The 26442-nt window shown below is 37.4% G+C and overlaps 1 protein-coding gene, 1 non-coding gene and 1 pseudogene across 3 annotated transcripts in view; 2 read left to right on the top strand and 1 right to left on the bottom strand.

Moving 5' to 3' along the window:
• Positions 1–1706: 1706 nt before the first annotated feature.
• Positions 1707–2840, top strand: LOC100766889 (annotated as a pseudogene).
• Positions 2841–9445: 6605 nt separating this feature from the next.
• Positions 9446–26442, bottom strand: part of Sec62 (SEC62 homolog, preprotein translocation factor) — a 28332-nt gene continuing 11335 nt past the window's right edge. The window contains exons 4-9 of one of the 2 annotated variants that reach the window (XM_027392045.2): positions 19746–19950; positions 19263–19355; positions 17398–17458; positions 14851–14970; positions 10573–11004; positions 9446–9967 (exon numbers count right to left, since the gene is read on the bottom strand). In XM_027392045.2, the coding sequence (XP_027247846.1) occupies positions 9849–9967; positions 10573–11004; positions 14851–14970; positions 17398–17458; positions 19263–19355; positions 19746–19950 (1030 nt within the window). In that variant the 3' untranslated portion in view covers positions 9446–9848. Of the gene's footprint in view, positions 11005–14850; positions 14971–17397; positions 17459–19262; positions 19356–19745; positions 19951–26442 lie in introns of both variants that reach the window. The other variant, XM_027392044.2, reaches the window with a different exon arrangement.
• LOC113833037 lies at positions 23378–23483 on the top strand. Its single transcript, XR_003480583.1, has one exon. It is a non-coding gene; the product is annotated as a U6 spliceosomal RNA (small nuclear RNA).

Raw genomic sequence — 26442 nt, 5'->3', positions numbered from 1 at the left:
AGAGCTAATCATAAAATGTTTCTTTTCTACCTTTCTATGCCAATTACCACACGTATTCTAACATAGTAACAGTCTATATTTGGCTTATGCAAATTCCAGAGTTGAGTTCATACTTCAAAGATTGAAGCTGGTGGTGCTGACTTTCCACATACTATTTTCCCAGATCATTAACTTCTCCATACAAGAGTAAGGTACCCATGGCATGATCTCATCTCACTTTTGTGAAAACACAGGCACACAGGTCACACATACAGGCATTTCAAAGAACATGAGTTGTTGTCTCTGGAGGGGATGGCTAAGTTTCCTGTTTATTTTTATAAGTATTTTCTGTAATAACATCTAAAAATTTTAAAGTCAAGAATAGACATTGTAGTTAGAATGTGTACAACTTAACACTTATTGCAAGTATTTGGGGGAGTTTAATGATTACTGAACAGTATCCTTTTCTTTCCAAGATTCCCTCCATGCCTGTCAGGATTGCTAGTCAAGCACTATGGCTAGATTACAAAACCTTGTCTAAAACTAAAATTAAGGAGAACAAAACAAAAATCATTTGCCCTTGAGCAGTGAGAATTTCCAGGGTAAGGACACATGATTTAAAATGCAAATTTGATTGAATCTTTTGTCACTATTGGTACTTATTACTGTGTATGCAAGTCATCTTTCAGTTCCAGATGGAAATCTCACTGGAAGTAGCTTATGCAAAAGTGGATCATTCCTTGACTTACTGACTGAAAGGCTCAGTGGGGCTTTGGGCAGAGCTAGAGTCTGAGGCTCAAAGACCTCATTCTTGCTATCCATGTGTTCTGCTGTTATCCTTGGCTCTGCTTGTTCTGTGCTGGCTTTATTTATGGATAAGCTTCATTCATGGGACGGTAACATTGCTCCTGCCATTTTCTGGTCCACAGTGTCCTTGGAACTCAAGAAGCCCTAAAGAGGTGAGAGGCTTGGCTGGGCACCCAGTCTTGGGATTAGAGAGGCATGGTGGCTGTACAGGAGAGGGTATGCTTTCTGAGAAACTCTAATAAAAATGATGCTATAAAGCTTGTACTACTAGATCTGCGTACGAGACACTAAGCCACACAAATGGAACTTAGTTTAAGGAATACTGCCTCCAAAATACCCAAACATAAGTAGTCTACTAACCAGGCCTCTTACAGAAGCACAATTATAATTCTAGAATGTAAATGTTTGTTTACCAGGATTCACCAGCTATTAGGCTATGTTCCATAACAAAGTCAGCCCTGACTTACATCCAACCATAAGTCCTAGTCTGCCATTATGTCCCCTGTACTCTTATCAGGAAAACAAAACAAAACAAAATGTAAGTCTGCCAGGTGGGCAAGATGACCATAGGTAACAACTATTAGAAAAGAGAGAGACTGGTGAGCAGTGGGCGAGCGAAAGGCTCACGGGGCTATCTTCTCCTCTTGCTGAAGATACACATCAGGGAGGCCTGTAGCGATTACAGGGTGCCATGGGGGATGAGGACAGTGGAGATGGGGGCAGGATACTCCCTTGCTGCAGCAGGAGCAAGGGTCCTGACTCAAGGATTAAAGCTGTGCCACATGGCCCTTGATTACTCTGGAAAAGACCTTGAACCAGCTTTTACTCACATGCTTTTTGCCTCAAAGTGCAGAACTGAACTCTACATAAATGCCATTTCCTGTGTTTTAACACCAGACACAGTTTTACCTGGTTTCTACATGCTAGCATCTGCACCCCTGCTACCTACAAATGCCTGGCTGGCCCTGTCCTAGATCTGCAGGTCTTCTCGTTCCTTCGTGGATCTGAAGGCTCTGCTTTCCTCCTTGAATGACTTTGTATCGCTCTCATTTGCTGAGAGTTGGGACAATGTGGGATTACTGGTGGAACCAAGCCCTCCCCATACAGTAAATATACTCTTCCTGACTAACGACTTGACTGAGGAGGTCATGGAGGAGGCTCCGCAAGAGAAGGCAGATCTCATTCTCTCCTACCATCCACCAATTTTCCAGGCCATGAAGCACATAACTTGGAAAACCTGGAAGGAGTGCCTGGTGATCCGGGCACTGGAGAACAGAATCGCCATCTACTCTCCCCACACAGCCCATGATGCTGCACCCCAGGGAATCAACAACTAGTTGGCCAAAGGGCTTGGAACTTATACTTCCAGGCCCATCCACCCTTCCAAAGCTCCTAACTATCCCACAGAGAGAGCTCACTGGCTAGAATTCAGTGTGAACCACACCCAAGACCTGGACAAAGTCATGTATGCAGTGAAAGGAATTGGAGATGTTTCTGTCACTTCTTTTGCTGCTAGGTGTGATGATGAGGAACAAACACGGATTAGTCTGAACTGTACTCAGAAAGCTTTGATGCAGGTGCTAGCTTTTCTCTCCCAGAAGAGACAACTATGTAGAGTATCAGAAAACTGAAATTCTTTCACTGGAGAAGCCTTTGCTTCTGGATACTGGAATGGGACGGTTGTGCACATTGGATGAATCTGTCTCCCTGGCAACAATGATAGAGCGAATCAAAGGAAACTTAAAGCTCTCTCATCTTTGCTTAGCTCTTGGAGTAGGGAAGACCTTAGAGTCCCCAGTCAAAGTTGTGGCCCTGTGGTTCTGGGGGCAGCATTCTACAAGGAGTGGAGGCTGACCTTTACCTCACAGGTGAAATGTCCCACAATGAAGTTCTGGATGCTGCTTCCAAAGGAATAAATGTCATTCTCTGTGAACATAGCAACACTGAACGAGGTTTCCTTTCTGATCTTCAACAAATGCTGGGTGTTCACTTGGAGAATAAAATCAATAATCATCCTGTCTGAGACAGACAGGGACTCTCTTCGTGTGGTTTAAAATGCACAGGACATCATTGTGACACAAGCTACACCTCATTTGGATTGAAATATGAAGAGTTAGTGGTGCTGTCGTCCTTCTGCACAAGTGTATTCGAATGATATTTTCAGTTCGTTGGTCTGGCTCATCAAGTGTTATAGCTCATACTGTAAAAACCATGTGTAGAATACAATAAAGACAAATATTCATTATAAAAAAAAGAAAGAGAAAACACTGGTGAGCTTAAGAAGCAATTCTTTTATTATCTGCTGTGTAAATCTCCCACGTGGTCAGACTCTAGTAACGTGGGAGTGGAACCTAAAAGAGATTTAAGGATAACAATGTGTTCAAAATGCATGAGCCAAAGGTATATGTAAGTCAGTAAACTATTCTATTTGAAGTTAGCTCTTTTTGGACATTAGCTCCAGCCAAATGAGCACTATTAAAAAGCTTTCCTTTTAATTCTAAGTACAGAGTGGGGCTTTCTCACTGGAAAGGCATATAACGTCTCAAACTAATGGACCAATGCAGCAATATCTCTTGTGGTACAAACTTGTCTAGCTAAACTTGAACTGTCTGTAGTTCCAGGAGCATCCCAGGCTCATGCTGGTTCTTAATCTGTGCATTGTGCTAGCTAGTTTTATGTCAACTTGACACAAGGTATAGTCATTTGGGAAGAGGGAAGTGAAAATAGCCCCTAACAGTTTAGCCTGGAGGCAAGCCTGTGGTGCATTTTCTTGACTGATGATTGATGTGGATGACCCAGCGCACTATAGTTGGTACCACCCCTGTGCTGGCAGTCCTACAACCTGTAACAAAGCAGGCTGATAAACACAGGAAAAAGGAGGGTAGAGTAACAGTAAGGATTCTGAAAAAGAAGGAATCATAAGGAATCATACTAATAACTACCTAAAAATATCAATAATACACTTAAGTCAGTATATAAATAAACATATATAATTTAAATGCAAATTTCCTATCTGGGCTGGCAACGGTCTCAAGAGCCAAAGATAATATAACAAAAAACCAACATCAGGCATGAGAAGCCCTCTTTTTAAGTTGTTGGTCTGATTATCCAAGAGACTCCCAAAACACTACAGGTTATCCTACCAGAGTTGGAAGGTAAGTTCCTATTGTTGAAAACGCCATATAATTTAGACATAGGGCCCAGAGGCCCCTGAGCCAGAAGTGACCTGAATGCCTGAGAACTAACTTTCATGGTACCAGAAGGTGCTATGCAAGCTTCCAAAGAAGGGAAGCAACCAACAGTCCTACCTAGCTAAAATGGCTATGAACCAGCATGTGTGGCATGATAACCCTAAGAGTGTAGGGGTATACGTATCTTGGTGGTAATCAACAACTCTCTTAACTGGACATAAGACCCCCTCAAGAAGAAGAAAAGCATGCCTGGTACCAGAAACTTAGCTAAGCAAGCCAGGGCTAATGAAGTCATAAATCTTGGGAGAGAACCTACAATTGCCATTTTACAAATGAGCAAAATCCCTAACTGCTTTCTAAATACTTGTCTTTATACCCACAGATAAGGAAACTTCTCCTTTTGACAGAGATTTTTTTCAGAAAATCATAAGCAATCAAAATTCAGAATTGTAGTGCTAGGTAGGTCCCAACAGTATACATACAACAGAATTCCTGGAACTGAAGACTCAGGGATCACTGCAGAAGAGGGGTTGGGAAGACTGTAAGAGCCAGAGGATTTGGGAATTTGCTGTGAGATTGAGTCTCTTAGTAAGGTCAGAAGCTACAACATTAAGTCACCAACATGACTGCCTAAACATGAACAAGGATAACAGACATGCTAACATTGGATAGGGAAATTCCATGAGGCCTTAGCCTACACAAAGAACTACAGATACGCCCAGGCAAGAGAAATGGTCTTCCCTAAGAACACATTAACTGGTCATCCAATACCAAGTGGTCAGCCCTGAAAACATACATATAGGTAACATTATATAGAACAAGCAGATTTTACTTATGTATTTGGGAATGTATATAATACAAATTAATAAAAATAGAGGGTAGGAATTTGAAAAAGAATAAGGAGGGATATAGAGGAGGGTTTGGAGGAAAGGGAAGGGGAAACAATGTAATTATAGTCTCAAAACATGATGTAAATTATAATTATAATCTCAAAACAGAATTAAAAAAAAAGCAAGCAGGCTGAAGCCAGGATTTGGTGGCACATACCTTTAATCCCAGCCCTCGGGAGGCAGAGGCAGACAAATCTCTGAATTTGAGGCCAGCCTGATCTACAGAGTGAGTTCCAGGACAGCCAAGGCTGTTATACAGTGAAACCCTGTCTTGGAAATCAAAAACCAAACCAAACAACAAAACAAAACAAAAGCCAAAAGTCCTCCAGAAAAAAAAGGGGTGGGGGGAAGCAAGCAAGCTAGCTGAGCAAGTCAGAGAGAGAATGACATTAAGCAGTATTCCTCCATGACGTCTGCATCAGTTCCTACCTCCAGGTTCCTGCCCTGGCTTCCTCAGTGATGGACTTACACTGTAAGGTGAAACAAACCCTTTCCTCCCCACATTGATTTTGATCATTTTAGCACTAGAAACACTAACTAGACACCTATCTGGATGCTTTATTCTACTTCTGACCTGAGACAATACTATTTCATCCTTTCAGATCAAGATACACCCAGGGAAAACCTTTCTAGACCTCCCCAGTCTATGCTTGCATTCATTTATGTGATGACACAGGCCAAGCCACAGATACTCTCATCATCACACTACACTCTGTTGTGACTTTTTGTATGAGTTTGTGCACCTTGATTTAGGTGATTACACAGTACCTGGCAACAATAGTTGTTGTGGGGATGTTTGCTGAATGACTGAAGAATTATCTCAGGATGGGTTTCTGACCTGCTTCTCCTATTTAAAAAAGTTACTACAAGAAAAATCTTCACTATAATCTAAAAGATATAATCTACTCAAAACCCTATAAACATACATGAAGTTGATTATTGTGTTAACGAAGGAGGCAAGGTGTAGATATTAAGGATTAAGTAACAAATAAATGTAGGGAGACGAGACATTAATCTTACAAATAAATATCATTGGCTTTTGGAATGCAATGCTGACAAATATGATTACTTAGGTAATAGTCATAATCAAAGTCCATACTTTGCCATATGGCTACAAGCAACACAATCTTAAAAAAGAAAAACAAAAACCAAATGAACAAACAAAAACCAAAAACTTTATGTGGTGGTTTGAAAGAAAAAGGGCCCCAAAGAGAGTGGCACTACTAGGAGGAAGTGTGTTGCTGTGGGGGTAAGCATCGAGGTCTCCTATGTTCAAGTTGTATCAAGTGACACAGTTCACTTCCTGTTGCTTCTGGACCAAGATGTAGTACTACTCTCAGCTTCTCCAGTACTATGTCTGCTTGCATGCCACCATATCCCACCACAATGATAATGGACTGACCCTTTGAATGGTAAGCCACCCAATTAAATGTTTTCCTTTTTAAGAGTTGCTGAAGTCATGGTCGTGGTGTCTCTCCACAGCAATAGAACACTAAGAGACCTTATTTTGAGATAGGGTCTGTGGGTATAAAAAAGGTGAGGTGTTGTAGGTATTACCTTAAAATAAAAATGAGGCTTTGGTATGATTTGATTTGAGAGAAATAGCCTGTCCTCCCCCTCTAATGCCATGATAACAGGTCACAGGAATGTGGACCTGAGCCACACTGGGTGGCTCCCAATTACCTGTAACTCAAGCTCCTGGGGACCTGACACCCTCTTACACACACACACACCACACACACACACACACACACACACACACACACACACCAAAAGTCCTCCAGAAAAAAAAGGGGTGGGGGGAAGCAAGCAAGCTAGCTGAGCAAGTCAGAGAGAGAATGACATTAAGCAGTATTCCTCCATGACGTCTGCATCAGTTCCTACCTCCAGGTTCCTGCCCTGGCTTCAAAGATCTAATAAATTAGATCTTTGAAAGGAAGTGTATTTTTTTTCTTCCAATTCTAAGATGACCAACTTAACAATGTACTCTTCATGTTGAAATGGTAGGGTAGAAAAGCCATGTAATTAAGTTTCAAAGGGACTGTGTACTTGGTTCACATGTGTGCTGCCATATGGGTGCTGGGAATTGAACCAGGTCCTCTGGAAGAGCAGCTAGTGCTCTTAACCACTGAGCCATCTCTCCAGCCCCTGGTTCACGTGTACTTATGCATTTATCTGTTACACACACTTGGTCAGCTGAAGGTAGAATATGCAAATGAGGCTCTGACAAGCAGGTAGTTAGTTGTCTGGGTTTACTGCCAACAACACACAGCTTCATTCAACACTAGTAGTTTTGTTGAGTGTGGGAACCCACGAGGAAAACACTGTTGCTTTGGAAACTGCATGAGACAGCATCAGAGCAGACATTACCCTGACCAAAATGAGTGCCAGCACAACAGGGAAAAGTGGTGACCTTTGCCAGCCAAGAAGACAGCCTCCCTGAATTTTGGCTGACACTTCTGGGCCACAAACGCCCAGAAGCCAGAAGAGACAGGAGTCTACTGCTCATCTCCATTCAAGTTACCCTCAGTGGGCAGAACCCAAGAAGAGCTGGGCAGGTAAGAGACACCCAGCATTTCTGGCAAATACTTGCACAGCACTCACCACACTGCTTGGAGCTCCATGGTGGCAGAATTGCATTTCCATTCATGGGTGTGCCTTAGCAGATTCTGACATTTCAAAGAGCTCAGTATTACTCAATCAATGAATAGACCTGAAATATTGCTGTAACAGAGAAAAAAGCAATTTGCTAACGATACGACTAGAAACTATTTCCAGGCATGATTCATCAATAAATTCTATTCCAGGGCTGTTTTCTTCTAGATCTTGGACTGTTTTGCTGTTTAAGTCTGTTTTTCACTTTTGTGCTTTTTGTTGTTTGTTTAAAATAGTCACCAATGGTAGTGTTAACATTGTTCCCTAAGGGCAAAAATATAATGATGTAAATTATGGATAAAATATGTAGAAAATCTTCACTCAGGTAGTAATTAATATTCCATTCAATGCTAAGGAGTCAATCACATATATCGACATATCTTTTAAGCAGAGACAGTTAAAGCAGGTTTACTGTTGGTTGACTAAATGCTATAAAGAGGTTTGTAGTGGCTGAGCCCCCTACTTTCCTCAGATATGGTGGTTCAGGATTTGCTAATCCTGTGTTTCACAGACTTCATAAAATATAGCCATAATGAAAAACAACTGTACATGTTTTTCAATTCCTAAAAGTTTTAAAAAAGAAAACTTACAAATGACAGGATTTTTCTAGCTAGAAGCTAATTAGTACTCAAAATTTTAAGAAAAAAAAAAAAAAAAGGAAGAGGGAGAAAACACCAAAATCCACCACTACTGCATATTTCAATGTAATATATTACAATTTATTACTTAGTATTGAGATTATCAATTAACATTCTCTAGAAGGCCTTATAATTTAAAAATTAAAGAATTCAGTAGGAGGGAAAAGGAAAAGCACCCTATATAATAACACAATTTTGAGAACATTCACATATGCACTGTTCTTCCATCTGGACTCGGGCCCTCATTAGTTCAATCCTGCTTAGGTCAATGTACAAACTCCACAATAAATCCCACGTTATTCAAAACCCTTGTGCTTCTACTTACAGCAGCATATGAAACCAATTTGTAAGAGTCACCACTCCATTGGCTATTGTAAACAATTCTCCATGCTTCCACACGAGGATATTTAGTTAGCCAACAAAGACTTCTGAAGACTATGACAGAGGAAGAATTTTGATTTTTATATTTGTTTAAAGTATTCAACCTTGAAGCATACAATAGAAACTAAGCTGAAATTTCTAGCTTATATTTAACTACAGTAAGAATATCGCCCCAAGGTCATCAAATATTTATAAAAATTTTACTAGCATCCTGTAGAAATCCACACATATCAACTGGTGGACTTTATAGCTAGCATTCCTCACTTTTTAGACTAGACACAGGACATATAAAGAACCTGCACATAAATACTGAGTGCCTGGCTACCATAGTAGTAAAGGTTAACAAAGCAGTTAGTTTTATTGTTAAAACATTCTGGTTCCATTTCATAGCCACAAATGGGTACTAATCTACTGCAACTAGAATGTTCAAAGCTGTAATTACCCTTTCCTCACTGTGGAAATAAAGCAGCAGGGCTCTGCAAACGTGGATGAAAAGTACCCAGGCACTACAATCAACACATGTTGCTTTGAGGAAACCCTTACAGATAGCAGTCACAGTTCTGTCACCACACAGGGAAGACTAAAGAAACAAACAAGCCACATTTCATCAGATATCAATACACACAGAATGCACTTTCTCACAATTAAAGGTCAACTTTAGTCAAATACTCAGAGGGAAAACAGCCTAGAGAGAGACGAAGACCTTACGTAGTCCACCATTTACTAATAACAAAACTCAAAATCACTGTGACTGAAGGAAAAGCTCACTATCAGTGTATAAGACTGTATGCAGCTCCAAGGAATGAATGCCTGTTAAGTAAACAAGATTAAAAAAAGATTTGTAACTAAAGTGAATAAAAATATAAAATGGCAAAACTAGTTTGAAGCAATTAGAGTCCAATAGTTTTCTATGTTTTCTTTTATATCCTTTATTTTTAATTGGTATTTTAGAACAGCAAATTTTCTTTGACAGCAGTGCCTTCTGGTCTGATAACATAGTCCCCATTTCTAAATGTAAAGATTTAAAATAAGTCAAAATGAACATTAAGGCGTACAAACAGCTACTTTATGTCTGTTCTTACTTAAAATAAGTATAATTTTTACTCATTAAAATATATGGAATGTTGGCACAAAACTGAAGCTGCTGTAGGAAGATCAAATGTTCTGTGGGTTACTGAAACTCTCTAAAAACATACCCTTACATGGTTTTTGTTTTACAAATTTAAGTGTTGAGAAATGTCTAAATAATAAGTAACAATTAAAATAAAATGTTTTATTTGTAAATTATGTACAGAATACATTTTATGTTATGACAAGGAGATGGGGATGAAGGAAGAGTCCTCACAATCAGTGCTCTTCACTTTCTGTTGGAGATGACCACCTTTCTCTGTATTGAATGTACAATTCAGTTTGGATTTCCTAAGTTGGAAAAGGAGAATTTGTAGCTAAATTAAAAGTGTTGCTGCACTGTTACTAGCTGGTTTGTTTCCACAAAATGCTTTTGATCCCTGCTAACTCAAAAATCTTAAAAAGAAGAAATTTTCTGGTATAATTTTATGAGAAAAACAAAAGCATATCTACCAAGAACAATGAGTTTAAGTATTTCATCATAAAGAAACTGCAAAATGGCTATATACTTATGCATAATTTGAAATGCTACAGTTTCTTTAGTGATTTCCATTAGTCTAACAGTAAAAAGCCATACAACTATTAAAAATGCCCTTAATCTAAATGTCACGGTGGACAATGTTTCTTTGATGACTATCAAAACTGAGGCCTACTTACTGTAAAATTATCAGATGGATAAAGTTATTAATGGCTTTAGACTGTGCCAATAGTACCAATGTTCTACAAAACAAAAGGCTGACTGTAATTGAATGTCAAATACATTTCAGAAAATGGATTAAAGAATGCTACAAATGTCACGTGTACATTATGATGATCACCCAACATAGAAAACCCAACCTGCTGCACTTATTCAGTCCCCAAATTAGTCAGATTATAATTTTTCATGTGCAGATTTAGGCATTTCTCCATCTTTGTCATCATCTTCCTCATCACAATCTCCATCTGTCTGCTGTTCCAGTTCCTCTTTTGTGATCATTTCAAAATCATTCCCATTTCCACTACTGTGTTGGGATCGGTCATCTTCCCTCCTGTCACTGTCTGTGTCTGAGTGTCGCTCTCCACCTGAGCCGTCTGTTCCATGATTTCCTGATGCTTTCTCTTCTTCATCTTCCTTTTTCTCACTGTCTGATTTTTCCTCACTGTCAGACTTGTGCTGCTTTTTGGTTTCCGATCTCTCGTCTTTCTTTAAGTCTGCTTTTGGTCCTTTGTATTCATGTGTGTACAGAGGCCTGAAGGAGTCGATGAAGCCCACATCAGCAGTCAGGTTTGGCAAGAACCAGAAGTGGTGCCTTCCTCCAGTTATCAGCCAGATGATGAGGAACAGAATACAGCGAGCTGTGGGAGAAAAGTGTCTCCTGAATAAATTAAGCTCTCAATCAACTACAGGGAAGATCTGTGAGTAAGAAACTGAGATAATAGCTTTATTTGCACATTTATGCACCATAAAGATGAATATTTAAAATCAGATTAGCTTAGCAGATAAGAATATTATAATAGTAGAGTATCTGCTCTGAACTTATGGCACAAATGCTGAAATAACACTCTTAAAAAATTCTATTTTTTCAAATCTGGGTGCTGTTTCATAGACATATACTTATGTATTTTGTGATGTTGTACTTCAGTAAACATAGTACTCAGTTGGAAGTTGATGCATTCATGAGAGAAGAAAATTTAAGAGTTATGCATGATATTATTAAGAAACCAACTGGTAAAAAAGGAAAATGTAATGGTCTTACTTCCTGGTACTTGTCTTGATTAAAAAAATACTAAAACTACATTCAACACATAGTATGTTATAAAAGCAAACATAATGCTGAACAAGTATATACACAGAAATATATATTATTTCTGATTTTAAAATAAATTTAATTTAAACACTTCAGTGGCCCCTAAATATGTTGTAGAGCTAAAGCATGTACTAATCCATTTAGAGATAGCTCAGTATTGGAAAAAGAATTTAGACATTAGAAAATTCTTATAGTCAAATTCTTGTTTTACTAATTAGGTAAATCATGTTTATTTAAGTACCAACTGCCTCAATATTAAGAAAAATCTTATGTATCTAAAATATAAGCTAGGTATAGTGGTGGTGCATTTGGAGAAATAACCAAAGAAACCCCAGAAAACATAATGCTAACACAGTAAGACTGGCTAGTATTTGGGCTTGAATCTGGTCAGCCTGTCAGCCAGGCAACATAAAACTGTATCCTCAACCCTTTTAAATTCTGAGACAGGCTACACTGTCCAGAGCCTGTGACTTGCTACCTAATCCAAGCTGGCCTGACCTACCTGTCATCCTACCTCAGTCTTCCAAGTACCTGGGATCATAGGGTTTTGTAATCATGCATGGCTGAGATGACTTAGTATATTATCAAAAACTTCAGTATTTCAAATGGTTTTCTAGTATTTAACAAGGATGTACAGATTAGTGATTTCCCCTCTTCTTTCTTTTTTCAAGACAGGGTTTCCTATAGCCCTGGCTCTCTTGGAACTTGCTCAGTAGACCAAACTGGCCTCAAACTCAGAGACCTGCCTGCTTCTGCCTTGAGTGTGGGGACTAAAGGTGTGTGCCACCACATCTGGCTTGTTTTCTTTTTTAAAAGGTCTCAATGATTATACAAATGTTCTAGGGTAACCAGTTTTGGTTTGTTCTGTTTTTTTTTTTTTAATCACATATTTTCAATTTTAAAGACAGCTTACAAAATAGCCGACCCATGCTTTTTTCATTATTGTGCTTTGGATAAATTAAAGGACAATGAGTTTTATATATGCCATACTTTATAAAGCAGTACTTGTAAGTTATCTTTCTTATAAAGTAGTATTTTTATTTTCATGAGACTAAAAATATATCAAATAAGTTTTATGACACAAAGAAGGTAAGTATATTTATAATTTACAAGTAAATTACACCGATAAAAGAGATAATCAGCAACTTTTAAAGAGGCAATACATTTTTTCCTTCAAATACAAATTATGATGTTTTAGTTGACTCACAAAGTTGTAAGACATGTGAAATATTTTATCAAATCCAAGAAAAACCATTTTAGATAGGTTGTAAATAACACTGAACTTTTTACGACACGTAAACTGAGCATAGCACATAGCAGAATTTTTACATTCCAGTTTTATATGCCAATAGATAAAAGAATGAGCCACAGAAAAACAACATGTACCACCCTACCATTCTTGTAGTGAAAGCGCCACATTTCAGAAAAATGCCAGTCTTATTTTAATGCCAGTGATATTAACCATGCATATTAAAAAATTCCTAATTTTGAACAATTCTAAACCACAGGATTTGTAAGTGGACCATAGATCAAAACTATTTCAAAGAAAAATTTGGAGGGTGGGCTCAGTTGGTAGAGTGCTTGCCTAGTAAGCAGGAAATGGCCCTGGGTTTAATCTCAGCACCACATAAAACCAGGCATGGTGAGGCATGCCTAATCACAGCACTTGGGAAATAGAAACAGGGGCTCATAAATTCAAGGTCATTCTCTGATACATAGCAATCTTGATCCTAGCTTGGTCTCAAGACATGAGACCTTGTCTTAGAATATATATTTGTAATTACATGTTGGGTTTGTTTCTTACTTTAATTGGAAGGCTATCTGATCCATACAATATTATATACATAGGAACCTGGAAAAATATTTTCAAAACTCAAGAAACAACATTTTAAAGATCAAAACAATCTAACAAATTACATTGACTATGAGTTAAATACAGCAACTAGAATAATTTTATTCAGTAGAGCTAACCCTCTGCTGAAAAACTTCAAGGAACTTCTGTAAATTTCACTGGTTTGACAGCCAGGTGACATCCATCTTACTGTATGTAAATGTGAGTTCAAAGTCTATGGCTTTTCTCCTTGATATAGGCATCACACTGACACTAGTTACCTGTTTAATAGGATTGGGTATTATTTCTTGGCCTACAATTGTGCTGTGCTGTCTGCAGAAGCAGCAAGGGATTTTTCTCAAGGTGACTAAGCTAGAGGAAGGAAAAAAAATGAAAGTTAGGTGGAAAAGGGCTCATTTAGTCAGGGATCACAGATGAAATGGGGGGCAGGGGAGGTCTGTCACCACAGTAGACTGAAAAGTAGCAGACAAATTCCTGGGTTCATGTGGATGGTAGCACCAATTCAGAATGCCCTGGTGACCAGGGGGAGGTGTGATTAGAAAAACTGTTTAGGGCTATAGCAATGATACTTTACAGAAATAAAAATTAAATCAGAGAGTAAGAATCTAGTTTAGTTAATGTTGGTCAAGTTGTGTCTTTCAACAATAGATTTATTTTTCTATAAAACAATACTACTCTTGGCTGGGAGTGGTGGCATGTGCTTATAATTCTAGCACTTGGAAAGGCAGAGGCAGGTGGGTCTCTGTGTGTTTGAGGCCAGCCTGGTCTATAGAGTGAGTTTAGGCCAGCTAGGGCTATGTAGTGGGATCCTGTCTTTAAAAATTAAAGGCATAAAAGAGCTCAATAATTCTGAATGTTAAAATACATTCACTTTATTTTCCTATTTGGTTTTTAGTCACTTAATTTCTTAATTATCTAGAATTAATTTTGATACCCAAGTGAAAAGTTGTAATTGTCCCTAAAGTGGCAAACAAATTGTTTAGAACCACTTAACTGAATACATGAATTAAACTTAAATATTTAATATAAGTTACATTTACCTTACCTCAAATATCTAATAATGATTCACCACTACAAAAATAAATCTTCATTCTAGCTATTTTTAAAACACAACTACATGCAGATTAAAATATAGTAATATATGTTTAAACTAAGAGTAAATTTCAAAAGTCTCACCATAAAAGTAATGGCTAAACAAGGGAATGGATATTTTAACTTGATTTAATCATCCCTCAATGTGTACACACATATAGATATATATGCATATAATTAAATAAGTAAATTGTACTTATTCTGTACAGAATTATGTTCATTTATCAAATGCAATACTAACAAAAGATTAAATTTTGAAAAGATATAGCAAATTCCAATAAGAGCCAATATAGTCAGTTCTGGGCTCTGAGATTTGACCTAGAAAGGAAGGTTGAACACGTCTTGATTTATCTGTGTTAATCTTGCTATTCAGCATCATTGGAGTTCAGGGTTAAGGTCTAAGTGCTCAACACTTACCTTATACCAAGATGATTATTATTAGACACTTACCGATAGCAAGGAGAAGAATGCTGGCTACAAAACAGCCTGCGCCCACACTGAGGTAATATACACCTACTCTCATTTCTGCTGGCCAGAGAGGGAAGAGGGTGGCTGCTATTACTGCAATAACTAGAATAAGAAATGACAAAGTTACACACAAAAAAGCTGAAACTTTTAGAACAAATGTTTTAATGGCTTGATTACAATTAACAGTGAACATATTCTTTTCTTAGGGGGGAACTGATAAATACCTGAAGCAAGAAAGTACTATTTGCATAAAAGTGATGAATTATCAGCAATTTCACTCAATATTGTTCTTAAACTAGGTTATTATGTTTTAAAAGTCCAGATTACATTAGTTATAAAAATTACTGTCTATAAATTAAAACTATTCCTTGAATCACCAACTATTGTCATTCTGAAGCTATTTAAAAAAAAAATATTAGGAGTAAGGAAGCTTAAAAGATAAAACAAAACAAAAAACCCCCCAGCTGGACTGTGGTGGCGCATACCTTTAATCCTAGCACTTGGGAGGCAATGGCAGGGAGATCTCTGTGAGTTTGAGGCCAGCCTGGTCTACAAATTGAGTTCCAGGACAGCTAGGGTTACACAGAGAAACCCTGTTTTGAAAAATCAAAACCAAAGCCAGGCGTTGGTGGCGTATGCCTTTAATCCCAGCACTAGGGAGGCAGAGGCAGACGGATCTCTGTGAGTTCGAGATCAGCCTGGTCTACAAGAGCTAGTTCCAGGACAGCCTCTAACGCCACAGAGAAACCCCGTCTCGAAAAACAAACAAACAAAAAAAAACAAAACAAAACAAAGAAAAATCAAAACCAAACCAAGACAAGACAAAACAAAACAAAACAAAAAACAACAAAATCAACAAAACAATACCCTAGTCTCAAAATTCTGAAGACTCCCCACCCCTCCCCCCTGGGGAATCAGATTCACAGACTCTTAAAAAAAATGGGCAGAGTGGTTAAGGCAACTATACATAAGCACCTCTAGCTTTTTTCAATTATAGTAGGGCCTCCGGGGAAACTGTTAAGAAATTCGAATCCTGGTTCTTAGGTCTTTACCATTAAGATGTATATTCTTATTATATACTATATAAGCTATGTCACCCTTCCAAAACTAATCTACTTTGTATCTGATAAATACCTGTTTTTATTGGAATGAGATATCAAAAGGAATTAATGATCAAGTGACTCCCACACTGTAAGCAATCTACAGCACTATCCTTTTGGGTTTAATTAATTTTCAATTCTTACTTTAAGTTCCTCTAAATGGGATCCTATAACATCCTATTGACCAATCATATTTTAACTAGTATCTGTTTTTGTTATTTGTTAAATTATTCTTTCCCACCCAATCTTGCCCCCAAACTTTAAAAAAAATACATATACAAGTTTAATATCCATATAAAAAATGAGTTAAAGGCTACAGTGAAGACGAAATTATTCAGCTTTTGTCCCACTGTTCAGTGGTAAACACTACTAAGCTTATTCTACTCCCAGAGACTACTTAAGTACAATAAAAATTAGTTACAAATAACCTTTTCTAAATAAATGAACTTATGTAATTTCCCTCTTTGGTGGTTTTCTCTTTTTATTCTTTAAAAGCTTCATGAATTTCTATTACACTGCCATTATGTCATTCTTCTACTGAGGAACTTGAATTACTTTCAGTTTCACTTGGTAAGAGACAATACTCCTGCAAATATACTTGTGCATGCATATTGCATGACTGGGATTATAAAACACAATGAGTTCTAGGCTTGGGGGTATAGTTCAGTGGTGAAGTGCTTGCTTAGCATGTATAAGACTCTGTGTTTGATTCCAGGTACTACAACAACAAACAAAACCCAACAACACTGAAAAAAGCATAACAATGAATTCTTTTCAATGTAATTGGTAGGTTAAAAGACACAGGCATTTAAAATTTGAGCAATATTTTACTAGACTGTTTTCTTTAAATGTAACATGTGGATTAAAATAGTAAACAAGTAAGTGCATACACTGTGTTCATCTGTGTGCACAAAATGTGTGGATATAGGATAAATTCCTGCAAAACTTACAGGGTCAATGTGTTTATATCTACAATTTGAAAAATATTGCCAAATTGCCTCTGTAAAGGTAAAAAGCAATATATTATCAATTGGTGGAGTATGGTCACCCCTCCCCCAGGACTTTCACTGTTATCTTTTATAACTTTCATCTTTGCTACTTCACTATGTATTATGATCAAGTCTTCAATTCACAATGAATGGTCAGTGTGATTCTTCCTCTGTGAGCTACATTTATCTTTAAAAAAACAAAAAAACAAACAAACAAAAAAACCCAAAACAGGTTGTTCTACCATGTTAATCTCTTAAAAATCTTTTAGTTATTACAAATAATTTTAGTTTATTACTTATATTCTAACTTTATGTATGTAAAGTATCCTCTTTAACAGTTCCCTCTTAAACAGGTCTTACTTTAGTTTCCTTTGGGTGCCTACATTTTGCCCTCTAAACTTTAGATTATACTGAAAAGCTACTTATATCCTCCTACTTACCAAGAATTAATCCCATGACAAATGTTTTAATGTGAACTGGGTCATAGATCCACACATAAACCTAGAAGAATCAAGAAACCTCAGTGCTTAAAAGGTCTATGGTCACATTTGTAAGTAAAGTCTACTTCCATACTGTGAATGGTTCCTCAAAGGCAGCCCTAACTTCTAACACACTAACAACCTTTTCCTTTCAGATCAGAATTATACTCAATCACTAAGACACTTAGTTTTAGATCCTAGGTTCTGTAAATTACAGTATTCTTTCATTTCCTAGTACTATTTTGAACAACACCTTTTGTTTTCTTTTTCTGACTAATTTATATTTCTTACATTTGGGATTCTAATTCAATCTCTATTTTACTGTTTACATTTTCCCTGGGAATTAGATTCATAAACATTAATTTTGCTAATCACCACTTATTAAATAAAACCTTATATTTTAAAAGGAGACATTTTCCAATTTTAAAAGTCTGGAGACAGGGTGTTTCTTGAGTGTGTGTGTGTGTGTGTGTGTGTGTGTGAGAGAGAGAGAGAGAGAGAGAGAGAGAGAGAGAGAGAGAGAGAGAGAGAGAGAGAAAGAGAGAATGAGTGTATGAGTGTGTATACACAACCTAACCTTTTCAAGATGACAAGCATAAAGTTTTTGTTCAGTCTGCCCCCTCCCTAACACCTATAATTCTTTCCTGGTACTATGGGCAATCTGCCAGTCAGTTCTGAAGGCTTAAGTCAGGTGTCCACAGTGTCCAGACTCTACTTATCCTTCCTAATTAAATCAAGCTAATTGGTATTCTCACACCAGTAATGCTTACTACAATGTAATACAGAAAGATGTTTATGTGTTTATGTATTTACCAGACTATGAAAACTTCCTTGCAGACAATTTCAATGTATTTTACTGGACCATTCAGCACCTGTGAAGTATTTGGCACATACTGATATGCTGAACACTTCACTCAAGATATATGAGCTCTTCTCATTGCAGAATTTTAAACAGAGGTCCCTAGGAGACTCTGCTTTTTATATATTTGGCAATTGGCATAAGTGTATCAAGACAGAATATATCTTGAAATTCACAATAGTTCAGCAACTAGGACATAGTTACTATTTCTATAGCAGTTAAGTGACTACCATAACAGTCTTCATGCAAGGCCATCACCACACAAACCTCATTACAAAAGGTATAATGGAACTATCTCCTTGAACAACGCATTAGCAATGTTGCAAATTTCAGGCCTCTCAACAGCTATGTCTGATGAGACACTGTTGAAGAGCCAGAGAACAGTAGGTGATCCTCAAGAACCATTCTGTTGCTTCTTTGATAGTAATAGAAATTCTGTATTTTAACTGGGCAAATTAAACCCTCAATATAAAAAGTGCATTTTCAAGACTTCACTTCAGGTAATCAGTGAATACAAGTGTGTTCATAAGATGGTTTGCTAAAAAAGAAGGCACGCACCTCTCATTCCTTTTTCTCTGTGGATGTAGTTTTAAGATTAACAGTCATCATGGACCATGAGGCACTTTGGCAAAAAGATTCTAACACAGGAAAAAAGAAAGGAGGAACTTGGGCTGCAATGGAGCATTTCCTGCCTGAGCTGCTCACCCCTACAGTATATTCACGAGAAAGGAGTAAGCATCTATTTTGTATTAAACTGTTGTGATTTCAGGTTTCATTATCACTCACCCAGTCAACTCTGATTCTAACTTCTTATAAAACTAGATTAGTTATTTTCATGTAATTAAATGTATTACTAGATTTTTCTAAATTATTTCTTCTCATAGTAATGGCATCAAATATACTTCTAAGATTTGTTCTATGAAAAACTGGAGTTCTATCATACTCAAATCCAGTATTCTAATCTTACCTCATTTCCATCCAGAAAAACTTGATCATCATGTGGCTCAAGTTTGAATTTTTTCTTAGTTTCCTTCTTTTTTGGAGTTCCTGGTGTTTCCTCCTATGAACAGACAGGTGAATAGAATAAAACACTTCAGTCAGCAAAAGCTGTGACATTTATGAAAAGTCCTATTTTCAATACTAGTAAAAACCCTTAAGATCAGTGTTTACAAATAGTCCTGATAGTTATCTCACGTGGCTGTAAAAGCCTTACGAATGATTTTTACTTTCTTATTTACGTGTATGCACATTTTTCCTGCATTTATGCCTGCACCATGTGCATGCAGAACTTTCAAGGTGGCCAGAAGACACCACAGAACATGAGTCAACAGAGATTATGAGCCTCCATGTGGGGAAACTGATCCTGGGTCCTCCGAAGAGCAGATTTGGTGCCATCTTTCCAGCCCCACAGTGATTTTTAAAGTTGTAATTTAACTCCAGGGAAACTTACCTTTTTGGACTCTTCCTTTTCACCATCTTTCTTTTTTTCTTTTTCCTTTTTTGTCTTTTCTTCTTTTACAGTTTCTTTCTTGCTCTTTTTATCATCTTCTTTCCCACTTTCAGATTTTCCTTTATCTTTTTCTTTTTTTATGTCTTTATCATACTTCATTTTCATTACTTTTAGGGCTCGATGAAAAAACTGTTTCTTTAAAAGCCTTGGGGGAAAGTGACAGTTCTAGTATTACACTTCCCATCAATCACAAATATACAAACTTTGTAAAAAAAAAAAAAAAGGCAAAAATATCAAGACCTAAATAAAGTAAGTAAAGGAAGATATGAACTGGCAACTCATAAAAGAAATTACAATCAATAAGCCTATGGAAAAATACAGTGAAATAGAATAAGCATAAAAAAGTATAAGAAATTTTACAAAGGAAAAAATCCCAATAGCCAGCCAGACTATGAAAAGCTGTCAAAACTGTCAGTTGAACTAACATAAGGGACATTACTGCTTTGAGACTCACGACATAGCAGTACTACGCTAGATACACTGTCGGTAATTAAGACTAATTCTCACTTAATGCTATGTCTCTATTGCAGGAGTAAAAATAATACCGAGGAAAATAGTTTATTTAAGAAATGTCTGGGGCTGGAGAGATAGCGCAGCAGTTGAGAATACTGGCTGTTCTTTCAGAGGTTCAGGGTTCAATTCCCAGCATGCACATGGCAGCTTGCACTGTCTGTAACTCCAGTTCCAGGGGGTCTGATACCTTCACACCAATGCATATAAAATAAAAAGTTAAATAAATTATTTTTTTTTAAAAAAAAGCTGGGCAGTGGTGGCACACGCCTTTAATCCCAGCATAGGGAGGCAGAGGGAGGTGGATCTCTGTGAGTTTGAGGCCAGCCTGATCTACAAAGCTACACAGAGAAACCCTGTCTCAAAAGAAAAAAGTCAACAGAGAACAATGTATTCATGACTGCCTGGTACTATTCATGTCTTTCCAGCTATTTTATGGAGGGCTGTTTCTCAGCATGTACTTCATTATTCAGTCAACCATGCTGTGTATCTTCAAGTAAGTGATGAGTAATTACATAAACTAAGACATTTCTACAATTTGATAAGGATTCTCACAAGGATGACCGGGGGATGCGCTTCTATATGCTGTGAATAAATGTTTCTTTTACTGGTTGATGAATAAAGCTGTTTCAGCCAATGAAAGACAGGATATAGCCAGGCAGGAAGTATAGGCAGTGATACCAGACCAGACTAGAATTATGGGGAGAGGAATGCAGAGAGTGAGTCGCCAGGAAGACACCAAGGAGCTACCGGGAAGGTAGGATGCCTGGGCATTCTCCAATAAGCCAAGACCATGTGGAGATACATAGATTAATAGAAAAGGGTTCATAATTAAGAGAGAGCTAGCCTGAGTCATTGGCCAACAGTTTAAACTAATATAAGCCTCTGTGTGTTTATTTGGGACTGAATGGCTGTGGGACTAGTGAGGACAGAAACTTCAATCCACACAAGAAGAATCTAAAAACTGTGCAAATTTGAGGCAAAATGCTGTAATCCTAGGTCAGTAGTTTCAAAGGCTGTTCACATCATTCGGAATAGTCTTCCTCTAAAAAGGCATGCATTTTTGTTTCACTCTTACTTCTTTCAAGTTTTCTCTGAATTACAACCTAACTTGTTTAAAATAAGACCACTTTATCCCCTTTCACTTCCTGCTATTTTGTCAACAGTACTTACCTTACTGGATTATTTATTATATGTTTGCTCCTTCTCTAGACTTAAACCACTAAAAAATAGATCACATTCATTCTTTAATGAATTCAGAAGTTTAGCTGATTCCAAAGTAAGTCAATCTCATTGTTATTTATTTTGTTTTCTTTCTAACACTATAATTCTACACGAGAAACTATTCACCCTGCTACTTATGCCTCCCTGGTGTATAATCCAGCATGCTCGATAGCCCTTGCTTATTAGTACATTTTCCCCTCTCTGTCCAGATGACTAGTTTGTTTTAGTCATTACGATGTGACTGACTGGGTTTCCATGTGCTGCCCAATTAATTCTAGCTCATGGGCATCCTACACAGTGAATGTCAAGATTTCCTCATTTGGCGTATTCTTGTTCAGAAGCATATATTTAGTATATAATTGTACAACTGTTCCAACTGCCCTCCCCATAAATGCTATTTATATCTGCTTGGTAATGTGTAAATAAAAATTTGAAATGAAACTTTAATGATTACTCCTTATAAGTACAAAGGGGAATTTAATAATAGTAGGCTAGTGAGTTACTTAAATATGAAGAGGAATGATCTTTAACTTCAGAATGTCTTGAAAAATTGTTAAATTGTTAAAGATATATTCTAATTTTGTTTATATTATCACTCAATATTGAATCAGAAATACATAATTTTAATGAGAAAACCCCAAATTTTTTTAGTTTATATTATAGACGCCCACATATAAAAACTTCTTCCCAAAATAGTAATGTGACTAACTATAAGTAATATTATAGTTATTTAGAATTTTCTCTACATCATTAGAAAAAAACTATTCTCAATCATTTAAGCAAAAAACTACTTCCTCAATCACAGACCTTGCAACTTCCAGGACTGCTGCTTCTGCTGCTCCTCAGGCATGGCTGCCCACACCCAGCAAGGCCAAGCATGTAACCACAGCATAATAAAGGCACTTCACAGCAAGCCCTCAGCTAACATCAGCTTAAATAGAGAGAAACTAAGAACAATTCCACTAAAATCAGGACAAGACAAGGCTGTTCACTCTCTCCATATTTACTCAATATAGTACTTGAAGTTTTAGCTAGAGCAGTAAGACAACTGAAGGAGATCAAGGGGATACAAATAGGAAGAGAAAAAGTCAAAGTACCATTATTTGCAGTTGATATGACAGGATAAGTAAGTGATCCTAAAAATTCCACCAGGGAACTCTTACAGCTGATAAACACTTTCAGCAAAGTAGCTGGATAAAAAAATTAACTCATAAAAATCAATAGCCCTCCTATATACAAATGACAAATGGACCAATAAAGAAGTTGAGGAAACAACACCTTTCACAACAACCTCAAATAATATAAACCATCTTGGGGTAACTCTAACCAAGCAAATGAAAGACTTGTATGATAAAAACTTTAAGACAATCAGAAAATAGGGAGATCTCCCATGCTCATGGATCAGTAGGATTAATATAGTAAAATTGGCCATCCTATCAAAAGTAATCTGCAGATTCACTGTAATCCCCATCAAAAGTCCAACACAATTCATGAAAGATATCTTGAAAGGAAAATTTTAATCTTCATCGGAAAACACAAAAAACCCAGGATAGTTAAAACAATCTTGAATAAAACAGCCACCACCACTTACTGGAGGTATCACCATCTCTGACCTCAAACTGTACTATAATACTTTAGTAATGAAAACAGCATGGTATTGGCACAAAAACAGACATGTCCATTAATGGACTCAAATTGAAGTCCCAGAAAAATCCACACACCTACGGACACCTGATTTTTGATAAAGAAGCCAGAAATACACACTGAAAAAAAAGAAAGTATCTTCAACAAATGGTTCTGGTCAAATTGGATGGTTGCATGTACAAGAATCCCAAACAGTTCTTGCTTCGGCAGCACATTTACTAAAATTGGAATGATACAGAGAGATTAGCATGGCCCCTGTGCAAGGATGACTTGCAAATTCATGTAGTGTTCAAAAAAAGGAAAAAAAAAAAATCCCAAACAGACCCATACTTACCACCTGCATAAAACTCAACTCCAAATGGATCAAAGACCTCAACATAAGGCCACATACATTGAATCAGATAGAAGAGAAAGTGGGAATAGCCTTGAACTCGATGGCACAGAAAGAAGACTGTCTGAACAGGACACCGGCACTAAGAACAACAACAGTCAATAAAAGGGACCTCAAGAAACTGAGAAGCTTCTGCATAGCATAAAACAATGTCATTTGGATAAAGGAGCAGCTTCCAGAATGGGAAAAGATTTTTATCAACTATACATCCGATAGAGGGCTAATATCCAAGATATATAAAAAACTCAAAAAAAAAATCAAGAAAACAACCCAATTAAAAAATATGGTATATATCTAAACAGAATTCTCAAAACAAGAAACCCAAATGGCTGAGAAGCACTTAAAAGAAAAGTTCAACATCCTTAGTTATCAGGGAAATGCAAACCAAAAATACTTTGAGACTTCATCTTACACCAAACATAACAGAAAAGATCAATAACACAATGACAGCTCATGCTGGCAAGGATGTGGAGGCAAGGGGAACATACCTTCATTGTTGGTAGGAGCGAAAACTTGCATAGCCACTTTGGAAATAAATCAGTGTGGCAGCTCATCGGGAAGATGGGAATCTATCTACCTCAAGATCCTGCCATACCACTCTTGGACATAAAGGTAAAGGTTTATGTTACTAGAGACACTTGCTCAGTCATGTCTATTGCTTCTCTACAGCCAGAAATTATAAACAACCAAGATGTTCAGTAACAAATGAATAGATAAAGACAATGTGGTACATTTACACAATAGAGTGTTACTCAGCCACTAAGAAACAATAAAATCACTAGGGGATGGTGGTGCATACTTTTAATCCCAGCACTTGGGAGGCAGAGGCAGGCAGATCTGAGTTTGAGACCAGAGAACCACAGATATGAAGGTTAATGTGGCCTGAGGGAAAAAGAGAATCACGCAGGGAAAGTGGAGAGTTAGCACCTCAGAAAGATCAGATTGGAGAAGGAATGTAGCAAACAAACAAGAGTAAAGAGAACATTTAGATACTAGATTGTGGGTTGGTGATACAACACCTCACTGAAATTGGGTTAAAGAGTTTATGTATATAGACTAAAAAATACACCATTGGGACTGGAGAGATGACTCAGCAAGTAGGAGTACTTGCTAGAGGACGAGGTTCCTCTTATAGAGGACAAGAGTTTGGTTTCCAGCACCCATATGGCAGCTCACAACCATCTAACTGAAGTTCCAGGGGAAGCCAATATTCTTTCCTAGTCTCCACAGGTACCAGGTACACACAGTACACAAACATGCAGCCAAACACTCATACACATAAAATAAAAATAACTAAATGTTAAAAAAAAGAGAAGACAATATTCCTAAAATACTAGCATACCATTTTTCACTCTGGCAGACTCCACTTAGTTGCTTTAGAAATGAAACTGGACAAGTCTTATTGTGGTGATTGAGCAAGAACCCATGAGAACTGTCATCATGAGGACTTTATGGTTTATCAGAAGTAGCTGATACCATCTTAGGTCCAGTCCTTTATTTTAGTGCGGAAAGAACACAAACAACCAGACATGAGTAGGAATAACTTATAATTCAAAGTGAGTTTGTCTCTAGGACATTCTTCAAGTTTCAGGTCTCTCTCTTTTTTTAAAGATACATATTTTTTTTTCTCTTTTTTCCCCCTTTTTTAAATTTAAATTTTATGTGTATGCTGAGTGTCTTACACTATGTAAGTACAGTGTATGTGTGTACTTGGTGTCCACATACATCAGAAAAGGGTACCAGATCCTCTGGAACTGGAGTAACAGAGGGTTATGATATGCCATGTGGGTGCTGGGAAACAAACTGGATTCCTTTACAAGAGCAGCAAGGGCTCTTAACCCCTAAGCCATATCTTTTAAAACTTTTTATATAACAAGGTATTAAGGCTCCTAAAACACCACAATGTGTGAACTAATACTGGCTGCTCTCCTAAGAGATTTAGGCTCACAGATTTAATATCCTTAACAGTAATATTGGCAAGTGACACAGATTAACTTTTGCTTCAATAAATGCACCATTAACTTGTTGGAGGAGACATGATGCAAGGATGGAAAGTAAGGGATCTGACCTTGGACAGGCTTTTAACTTTGCTATATCCCAGTTCCTGCAACTGTCATACACACATATTCTCATCTCTCTCTCTCTCTCTCTCTCTCTCTCTCTCTCTCTCTCTCTCTCTCTCTCTCACGAAAACGTGGAAACAAACTCTCCTTGAAGCAGAGAGGGAAGGTTATATTTTGAAATTCTCATCAGACAAATTACTATACAACATAGTAAATATAAACCTATCATTGTTACTTCAGCACTAATCCCCAAATAAAACTTGTTTCTGAAATGCATCATCTCTGGTCATTCAGCAACTAAGAAATATTTGATAATTATTAACTTTAAGTTTTTTTGTATTTATTAGCATATATTGTTTTTCACTGTGACATTTTCATGTACTAATGCATTTCAACCAAATATGTCCCCATTATCCACTCTTGTTCCCCTCCCACTCCTGTTGACCCCTTTTCTCTGCACAGCTAGTCACCCTTCTGCTTTCCTGTCTTTTTGTGTGGTTGTATCCCAGTATGTTAGAGAACTCAGTCCTGTATGCCTTGATGCCAGTATGTGCTCTCAGAGGAGGTTTTCAGGCTCACTTCCACTCTGAAGAAAGAAAACTATGGTTATAGTCCTGGCTATGTTGCCATTTTATGCTGAGCATCAAAAGAAGTCTCTTATCTTCTTGGCCCAAGGTAACTTTAGTGAATCCCTGTAACTGGGACCCAAGTGCCCATGCACTTTTGTTCTCTGCAAGATGAACAGGTCATGGGCGTGGCACTGAGTAGTCCCTTGTACCACAACAGTCCTGAACTCTGGGGCTAC

Source organism: Cricetulus griseus, assembly GCF_003668045.3.
Source record: "Cricetulus griseus strain 17A/GY chromosome 1 unlocalized genomic scaffold, alternate assembly CriGri-PICRH-1.0 chr1_0, whole genome shotgun sequence".
Classification (NCBI taxonomy): Eukaryota; Metazoa; Chordata; class Mammalia; order Rodentia; family Cricetidae; genus Cricetulus; species Cricetulus griseus.
Note: the sequence above shows the minus strand (reverse complement) of the source record. Positions and strands in the feature narration are given on the sequence as shown.